Source organism: Ursus americanus, chromosome 13, assembly GCF_024610735.1.
Source record: "Ursus americanus isolate L20-20 chromosome 13, mUrsAme1.1.p, whole genome shotgun sequence".
In the NCBI taxonomy this organism is placed as follows: domain Eukaryota; kingdom Metazoa; phylum Chordata; class Mammalia; order Carnivora; family Ursidae; genus Ursus; species Ursus americanus.
The window spans coordinates 67,701,157-67,710,918 of NC_142139.1; the positions used below are offsets into that span (position 1 = coordinate 67,701,157).

The 9,762-nt window shown below is 45.0% G+C and overlaps 1 protein-coding gene across 1 annotated transcript; it reads left to right on the forward strand.

Annotated features, from left to right (window-relative positions):
• Positions 1-1,350: 1,350 nt before the first annotated feature.
• Positions 1,351-5,587, forward strand: NEFL (neurofilament light chain). Its single transcript, XM_045774123.2, has 4 exons — positions 1,351-2,525; positions 3,588-3,712; positions 4,161-4,480; positions 5,016-5,587. The coding sequence occupies exons 1-4, from the start codon at positions 1,479-1,481 to the stop codon at positions 5,156-5,158; spliced, it is 1,635 nt and encodes a 544-aa protein (XP_045630079.1). The 5' UTR covers positions 1,351-1,478; the 3' UTR covers positions 5,159-5,587.
• Positions 5,588-9,762: the final 4,175 nt, after the last annotated feature.

Sequence of the window (9,762 nt, forward strand, 5' to 3'; positions counted from 1 at the left end):
CTCGTGGAGAAAAAATCTTAGTTATCCTATGGAAATCTCTGCAATCCCTCCAGAAAACCAGAAGGACTCCCTATCATCATGTGTGAGAAACGCTCTCCAAACCGCAGGCAGGGTAGTATCAATGTACATTACGGCGGGCACACTCTTTCAGGTATCGGGGTGTTTCCTAAAGAAAATCCATGGATGTCTGACTGTATCTGTAATCTAATTATTAGGGTGAACCGGGAGAAGAATCACGCGGCTATTTGCTGTCCGCCCCAGAACGAGATGTCTCCGGTCTGAGTTCTCCCGGGAGACGGCCCTCGGTGCTCCGGGCTGGGAGCAGCCGCTTCCCTCGGACAATCAGCCACCTGCCTGGCTTGTGGAAATCATCAGGTTGGATGCTACAAGGTGTAAAAAGAGGGAAAGGGGCTTTTAGTGTGTCGGAGTTGGTGGTGTCCACGCAGGAATTTAGTTTGATGAAGAAGATACAGGAGCATGGATCAGTCTGACGGATCCCGCTGCAGAGCTCGCGGCTTCCTTTGCGAGTCGGTTCCCGCCCCCGCCCCCGCCCCTCCCGGGGTTAGTTTCAAACTCATTCTCGGCTCTCCCACCTACCTACATGCTTTAACACGCTAAAAACACCCGCGGCTTCATTCTCCAGAAAGAAATGGTAAAATCTAAGAACACTAAAAGGCTTATATTAACTGTTCTAAGAGGTTGGAAATGCTAAAATCAACACCTGCAGTGCCGCAGTTTCACGCGTGCGTGTGTGTGTGTGTGTGTGTGTGTGCGCGCAGAAGCAGCGCATTAAAGAAAAAGAAAAATCACCAGGAGGGACGGGAGATGAATGAAAGAAAGTGCCAGAAACAGCCACAAAGAAATATAAAACTTTCCTCCCATATAGGCCTTATACACGCTAGCTTAAACTTTTCACTTTAATTTCGAAAGCCCTAGAGGCACTGCCTTGTCACCTTAAACCCCAGGGGGAAGAAGGCGGAGGTGGGGAAGGGGCGAGTTGGGGGGGAGGGTGTCTCCGAGGTACCGGGGATACAGAAAACTAAGGTGTCAATGGGGAGTTAGAACCTATTATTGGGGACATGGCATCCGTGTGATACGGGGTCAGGGGAGTAACTAGGATGGGGGGGTTGGCTGGGGAACGGAATGAGTGAGGGGTAAGGGGTCTCAGGGAAAAATCCAGGGCCTCGGAGACAAGTGGAAAGGACGAGCGCCGCAGCACCGGAGCTGCCTGTCGCTCGCCCCCGCCTTCCCTTTTGCGCAGAATCCTCCCCTTGGCTGCAGCAGCGCGCTGCCCCCACTGGCCCGGCGCGCCGTGATCGATCGCAGGCTGCGTCAGAATGCTCCCCGCGTATAAATAGGGGTGGCAGGACCGCGCCGAGCCGCACACAGCCATCCACCTTTCCCTCTCCCTCTCTCCCCCGTTCTCTCTCTGTAGGCCCCCATCTCCGCCGCGAGCCAGAGGGGCTCCGACCGCCACCATGAGTTCCTTCAGCTACGAGCCCTACTACTCGACCTCCTACAAGCGGCGCTACGTGGAGACGCCCCGGGTGCACATCTCCAGCGTGCGCAGCGGCTACAGCACCGCGCGCTCCGCTTACTCCAGCTACTCCGCGCCGGTCTCCTCCTCGCTGTCTGTGCGCCGAAGCTACTCCTCCAGCTCTGGCTCCTTGATGCCCAGTCTCGAGAATCTCGACCTGAGCCAGGTAGCCGCCATCAGCAACGACCTCAAGTCGATCCGCACCCAGGAGAAAGCGCAGCTGCAGGACCTCAACGACCGCTTCGCCAGCTTCATCGAGCGCGTGCACGAGCTGGAGCAGCAGAACAAGGTACTGGAAGCCGAGCTGTTGGTGCTGCGCCAGAAGCACTCCGAGCCCTCCCGCTTCCGGGCGCTGTACGAGCAGGAGATCCGCGACCTGCGCCTGGCGGCGGAAGACGCCACCAACGAGAAGCAGGCACTCCAGGGCGAGCGCGAAGGGCTGGAGGAGACTTTGCGCAATCTGCAGGCGCGCTATGAAGAGGAGGTGCTGAGCCGCGAGGACGCCGAGGGCCGGCTGATGGAAGCGCGCAAAGGAGCCGACGAGGCAGCCCTCGCCCGCGCCGAGCTCGAAAAACGCATTGACAGCCTGATGGACGAAATCGCCTTTCTGAAGAAAGTGCACGAAGAGGAGATCGCCGAGCTGCAGGCGCAGATCCAATACGCTCAGATCTCCGTGGAGATGGACGTGTCCTCCAAGCCCGACCTCTCCGCCGCGCTCAAGGACATCCGTGCTCAGTACGAGAAGCTGGCTGCCAAGAACATGCAGAACGCCGAAGAGTGGTTCAAGAGCCGCTTCACCGTGCTGACCGAGAGCGCCGCCAAGAACACCGACGCGGTGCGCGCCGCCAAGGACGAGGTGTCCGAGAGCCGCCGCCTGCTCAAGGCCAAGACCCTGGAGATCGAAGCATGCCGGGGCATGAACGAAGCGCTGGAGAAGCAGCTGCAGGAGCTGGAGGACAAGCAGAACGCCGATATTAGTGCTATGCAGGTACGGTACCGTGCAAACACAGTGGGGGGCGGGGAGGGAGCTGCAGGAGCAAATTGTGGGGGTGGGATGGGGAAGGGTGGAGAGTTGAGGGCGCGCCCAGAAAGTGGAGACCAGAGATGAGGCATCCGCATGCAGCTATTAGGGAGTAGAACTTGGCTCCTCAGAGACTGTGTGGGAGGGGTGGGGCACTTGGAGGGCGGGGGTGGGGGCTCCACTGCAGTCTGAGGAGACGTGCTTGGTGCAGCTGAATCTAGCTCCGCATTAAAGCTGCCCAGCCCTACAGGGGTGGGGTGGGCTGGGGTGGGGTGGGGTGGATGAAGCGGTGGGAGCTGGGCATTGCCTCTGGCCTGCCTCTCTTAAATGTCCTTCACTAACCACAAGTCGCTTTGCAGTACAGATTGGACCATCTGCTTAATAAATACAGTAGAGAGCTTTCATTAGTTCTGAAGGATGCCTGTGACCAAGCATACTCAAGACTAGTTTCATCAACCACTCCTTGCCCTTAGGTAGACAGGCATGCAGTCAAAACTGTAGTAGGTAATGTTCGTAGTAAGACAGTTCTTTTTAAGGATCTCCATTTTCTGGGAAGGAGAAAAATAATATAGGTATAGAGAAAATATTTTAGATACAATTATTACTATTTTTTTTATTTAGCTATTTCCTACTCCTGTAAAGAAATGGAGTAATTTCTTGCAAATTACCTGGATAAAGTTAACTAATGAATATGAAACAAAGTGTTTTGCAATTAAATTTTTGCAGGCATTTTACTGATGATCATTAGACTGTAGTGATTAAAAGAAAACAAAAAAGAATTTTTCTTCTATCAGGTTTTTTTTTTTTTTTTACTATTTTTTTGTTTTCATTTCATGCTTCCTGAGCTGAATTTTTTTTTTTTTTAATGCAAGGAAGGAAAGGTTAAAAAAGAGGAAAGGTAGTTGTTTTAGGGGAGATTTTATCTAAGGGGTGCCCTTTGGGTTTAAGTAGGTTAGGCCTTTGCAGATGTACTACGGTAAAATGACAGCAATCAGGATTTATGGCTGGATTTTTTCTGTCCTCCAACAGGACACAATCAACAAATTAGAAAATGAATTGCGAACCACGAAGAGTGAAATGGCACGATACCTTAAAGAATACCAAGACCTCCTCAATGTGAAGATGGCTTTGGACATTGAGATTGCAGCTTATAGGTAAAAACAGTGGGGTGGAGCAGCCATTCAGGTTTAGGAAGAAAATCAGATTTCATTTATATTGAGTCAGAAACCTTCAGGAATAGTCCTTTGAAATAATCGTTTGCTTTTTGGCTTTTTCCAAGAAAGTATTTAGACAAATACAGAAGAATTGGACACTGTATCATAAAAAGTTATGTTCTTAGTTTCTCATTACATTTTAAATCAAATAGGGCTATTTTAAGCTAGTTTGTTTTTCTGATTTTGTTTTGTTTTGCTTTTGTTCTAGTGCCAGACACAACATCCCCTGTCATGAAGTTTTGATAGTTCCCAGCCCTGTTCCTGCTCTCCTTTGCCTTTGGGGGTGGCATTAGGGGAGGAAGATGAGTGGGGGGCTCAGAGCAGGCAAGTTGTTCAACACACTTCCTGTATTCCTGTTTATTAACCCTATCCTCCCCTGCCTTCCCAGGAAACTCTTGGAAGGTGAGGAGACCCGGCTCAGTTTCACCAGCGTGGGAAGCATAACCAGCGGCTACTCCCAGAGCTCTCAGGTCTTTGGCCGATCTGCCTATGGTGGGTTACAGACCAGCTCCTACTTGATGTCTGCCCGCTCCTTCCCGTCTTATTACACCAGCCACGTCCAGGAGGAGCAGATCGAGGTGGAGGAGACCATTGAGGCTGCAAAGGCCGAGGAAGCCAAGGACGAACCCCCCTCTGAAGGAGAAGCCGAGGAGGAGGAGAAGGAGAAAGAAGAGGCTGCTGAAGAGGAAGGAGCTGAAGAGGAAGAAGGTATGGTAAAAAGGAAATCCCTACAAGGTCAGGTGCAATCAGGGCATGGGTATTGCTAGGAGATGGGTAAGAGAAATGAAGCCTTGCTTAGGTCAAGGAAGTTTTATTCATATATGACTTGAGAATCTTAAATAAGTTATTTGACAAACCTTTTGTAAGTACCTGGTTTTTCAAATTGGCTGTCCTCTCTGCTTAGCTTGGTGGCTTTTCAAAGTAACATTCAAAATATCCTCCTACTGCTGTCTTTTTATTCTTATTAAACATTTAAAAAATATATTTGACCCAGCAGTTTGGTGGCCTTAAGAACAAAAGTAGTTTTTTTAAAAAATAATTGTTTGCTTTTTGGCTTTTTTTCTAAGAAGAGGGTATTGAGTTCAGTGGCCAGCACCGTCAGTTGTGTGTGTGTTGGGGGACGGGGTGGAGAAGTTTGGGGGAAGCTTTCTGACAATTGGAGTTCCACACAAAACCTGAGCAGAAATGTTTTGAATGACTTCCCCTGGATTTGCAGTTTGTACATTATCTTTTCATGTTAAAGCTGCCAAGGAAGAATCTGAGGAGGCAAAGGAGGAAGAGGAAGGAGGTGAAGGCGAAGAAGGAGAAGAAACCAAAGAAGCCGAGGAGGAGGAGAAAAAAGACAACGGTGCTGGGGAGGAACAAGCAACTAAAAAGAAAGATTGAGCCCCTCTGTCCTTAATCCTTCCAGGAAGAATTCTCCCGAAATCAGGTCAACCCCATCACCAACCAACCAGTTGAGTTCCAGATATTATATGAATTAAGAAGTCAATATATGTATAATTCTGAGATGACATAGGTTGGACATTCAATGTTGTGCTATGACTTTTCTCCTTATGCAGAGTATCTGTTTGCTTGCAGAGTGGCTTCCTGGCTTGCTGCCAGCCGTGCATGGTCCACGCTTACGAGTTCAGGATGTATGGCAATGTGAATAATTCAGATGTTTACAATAAAAAAAAAAACATGAATAAATGAATTCACTAATGTTAATGTTAAACTTCATGGTAAAAATAGTCCTTTGAATCTTTGGTGGTTAGAAATTAAAGACCTCGAATCATGTGCAATAAATAGTAAATAAAGTTACACTGAATGACATTTCTTGCTGTGGTTGTTGACTTAATTAAAATATCGTAAAGCACCAATATAAGCCAAGTGGACTATCGACCTCCAAATTTTTTTTAAGTCCCAATTTTTAATAATTACAATTCATTTTTTCCCCCTAATTGGTAATTCTGAGGGATACAGTTAGGTCACGACCATTCATGAAATCTCTCCCTCAGAAATTTTGCAATAATAAACTTGAGTAAAAGGGAGTCTCTGGGATTTTTCTTTTGTAATTAGCGATATACTCTGTCCCATAAAAGGTACTATATAACGTTGGGAATGGCTTTCTTGGAGGCAATGGTGTAATATGATAAATATACCTTTTGTGGTAATTAGGTGATTTAATAATTAGTGCAATGTGGATAGAATATGAATCCCACCCATCCATTACTATAACCACATTATTTTAATACAGTCCAAATATGGGCAGAAGTGGAAACCCAAACAATTGATATAATTAGAAGGAATATTATTTTTTCCATGTATAATTTTGGATAGAGAGAGTCAGAATATCAAGGATTATTTGCCGTTACAAACATGTTGCCTGCAATCCTGAGCTCATGATTCAGTGTGTTAGTAGCTTGATTCCGTTGCCTCAAGTAAACAACATTAAATACCACCCACTTTAGACTTTTTTAAAAACTACAGATGACAGATAATGAAATTGTTATTAGTAAAGAGAGGAGATGATCTTCCTGTGTGTTGCATTGCATTGCTCTGCATGTTCTTATCGGGAAATGTTTGGATTTCAGTGATAGCTCTAACTGGTTGGACATTGCATCAAACACACACCCCATGCACCCTCCTTGTTCACTGTACAGTTGTGAAAGCTCTTGCACTTGATGTGGAATGTAGATGAAATTACTGATAATCCGCTGTTCTGCCTTTGTTCTTAGACAATTGTTTTGTCAGCTAATTTCGTTCAATATTTGTTCTTTAGACAACTTGTAAAAGTTGACGAATTTAACCTGAGAGTGAAGTGGTCTCCATTTAAATTTATCTGATTCTTCACACTACCTATTTCTAGTTAAATATATGTCACCACACAAATAGGTAAAATTATTTATTTATCATGATGCTATGGATTTGAACTATGAAGATTCTCAGTATATTGGCTTCTGTAAAGGCTAGGAGTCGCCTTGGAAACCAAGCTTTTCACACTGATGTTCATTAAATATAGGATGCTACACATGATAAGTCTAAGACAGATGCAAATTAGATGTAAAAAAAAAAGTAACTTTAGCCAAATGGAAATGGTTGGTTTCAGAATTACTTGAAGTAACAACACTGTACCATATTCTATCCTGTGTGCCATAATAAAATACTAAAAAAAAAAAAAAAACTGAACTAAATGGATTTGAAGTCTTTAAAAACATTTCCTTAAATTTGGTACCTGGCTCAGTACCTCTCTCTCTTCTGCTTCCCCCAAAACTCCAGTTCTCTTTCAGTATCCCCTCTTCCAGTTCATGACACCACTCCCCAGTCATCCAATTCTGCAAACCAGACACTGGACAGGCATGGCATCATGCCTCCCATTTCCTCTCCCCAATCCCTCTGGTTTAATCTAACCAAGCTTTACTGATTTTATTGCCTATATATCTTGAATCTATCCATCCACGCTTCTCCATTTACCTTGACACCACCCTAGGAACCTCCCAGTGTCTGCCTACTGGTGTCTTTCTTTGATCAGCACACTACAGTAAGCCATCCTTTAAAAAGGAAATTTTGATCATGTCATCCCCTCGATTAAAACCCTCCAATAGTTTCCCAGTTTTTTAAACATTATTTATTTATTTGACAGAGAGAGAGAGAGCACAAGGAGGGGAAGCAGCAGGCAGAGGGAGAGGGAGAAGCAGGTTCCCTGGGAGCAAGGAGCCTGATGTGGGGCTTGATCCCAGGACCCTGGGGTCATGACCTGAGCCAAAGGCAGATGCTCAACGGACTGAGCCACCCAGACACCCCAGTTTCCCATTTCTTTTAAGATAAAAATCAAAATCTTTAAAGGGATCTTGAAGGACTGCATTGACCTAACTCCAGCCTCCTTCTCTGATCTCATCCTCTCTGTATCCCCTCGTCCCTTACTTCTGGTGCTTCAGTCATCCTGGCCCTCTGTTCTTCCACCTGTTACAGGGGTTTTTCTGATTTCTCCATCTGGAGCACTTTTCTTTCCTTTCCTCATTCTTGCCCAGTTAAGGTTCAGTTGTCATTCCCTTGGGGAAGGCTTCCCTAACTGGGCTAAATTCCTCTACTAAATGTGTTCTTAAGACCATGTAGACTTTGTAGACTTTACACACTTGTAATCAGCATCTGTGTCCATGATCGTTTGATAAATGTCTGCATTCTCTGCTAGAGTGTGATCTTCAGAAGCATGGTAATCAGACTTCTTGCTCACCATTTTATGCCAAGCGTCTAGCATCGTTTCTTCTATAGAACACAAACAAATATTGAATTAATAACTTCTTAACAGATTAGAATGCCTAGAAAGCCAAGAGTATTCTGTTAATCAGTCCCACTCCCGGTTCCAACACCCTGTGGAAAGAGCAGAGATCCAAGAATTTATTCTGGATTCTAGCATTCTTGTTTCGGAGTCCTGGTCATATCCTCAACCCCACCCCCACTCCAGCCTCAGTTGTTTTAGCTGCATATATGTTCAATGGTTGACATGTCAGATCCTTTCTAGTTTCATGATTCAAAATTCCTGAAAAACTTATGGAAGTTTAGGCTAAATTGGAAATATACATATGACTGTGATGTCCACACTAAAATCCATCACTTAAAGGGAATTGCTCAACTTAGCATTAAATTCGTAAGCGATCAATCTGATTGCTTTTTTCCCCTCACATGGAGATTTTAATGCTGTCAGAATGGTTGCTGTGTCCCAGGCACTGATCGAAGTGCATTATATGTATTAACTCATCAATTTCTCTCTTATGTCAATGTTTTCAGTCCAGTATGATTATCATCTCCATTACATAGATGAGAAACTACAGTTAGGTAAGTTGACCAAGGTCACACAGGTAGTTTGTGGAAGGGCTGGGATTCAGCCTCAGCTCTGAAGTCCGTGCTCTTATTCAGTACATCACACTGCCTCTCCCTGGCAGTCAGGTTGAGATGTATCTTTGTGGAATCAGAGCAGATCTTCACAGGCATGTGTTGTGACAGTAGCCTGGGAATTTGCACACAATTATTAGAATTCTTTTTTTTTTTTAAAGATTTTATTTATTTATTTGACAGAGATAGAGACAGCCAGCGAGAGAGGGAACTCAAGCAGGGGGAGTGGGAGAGGAAGAAGCAGGCTCATAGCAGAGGAGCCTGATGTGGGGCTCGATCCCATAACACTGGGATCACGCCCTGAGCCGAAGGCAGACGCTTAACCGCTGTGCCACCCAGGCGCCCCCAATTATTAGAATTCTTACTATGCAATTCTTGTATTGGTCAAGGGGCATGTTTGCATTTACAATGTCCCACTGTAGTTCCTTGGGATGCTCAAGCTTTTCTTTAATTCCTTTGATTGTTTATGTTCATATCTTAATTCCTCTGCTTAACTGTAAGCTGTTGGAAGGCAGGAACCAGGTTTTGTAAACAGAGATAAATTTGAAGTTTATCTTCAATGATCATCAACTTTCAGGGAGGTTGATTCTCACAGTGTAATTCTTCTACTTGGTCATAGCTTTCTAGTTTTTTATATATATATATATATTTCATTGACTCTATTGCTTTTTCTCTTTCTGCTCTTCCTCTTCTTCATCCTCCTCCTCTTACCTCTTGCATGTTTTCTCGTTGTAAGCTATTCCAAATCATTTTGGGAAATGGATAAAGGTTGACTAAATAAATAAATATTTTGGTTTCCCCCTACAACATCCAACAAAGTGCTTTGCATTTAGTGGGCATCTTAATAAATATTTCTAGAATGGCAAAGGTTTAATGTTTATAAGAACTTCCATAAATATGGCCAGGATGAAGAATTTTTTCTTTCTGTCTTGGAAATGGAGTGTGAGATATAAGAATTGGTCCAGCCATGATTCATGTTTGAAAGGGGGTTCCAGTGGATAATTCTGGGTATTTTCCTCTTTGGAAAATGTCCAGCAGCATGGAGTGCAGTGAATTATACAAGGTATGCATGGGGGCCGTTTCAGTTAAGGTCTTCTAGAAAATTCCCAGTGAAG

Excerpts from the sequence above, each read along its gene's own strand:
- NEFL (XM_045774123.2), top strand. The coding sequence starts at position 1,479 with ATGAGTTCCTTCAGCTACGAGCCCTACTACTCGACCTCCTACAAGCGG. Across the intron at positions 2,526-3,587 it reads CCGATATTAGTGCTATGCAG|GACACAATCAACAAATTAGA; the intron begins GTACGGTACCGT and ends GTCCTCCAACAG. Across the intron at positions 4,481-5,015 it reads AGGAGCTGAAGAGGAAGAAG|CTGCCAAGGAAGAATCTGAG; the intron begins GTATGGTAAAAA and ends TTCATGTTAAAG.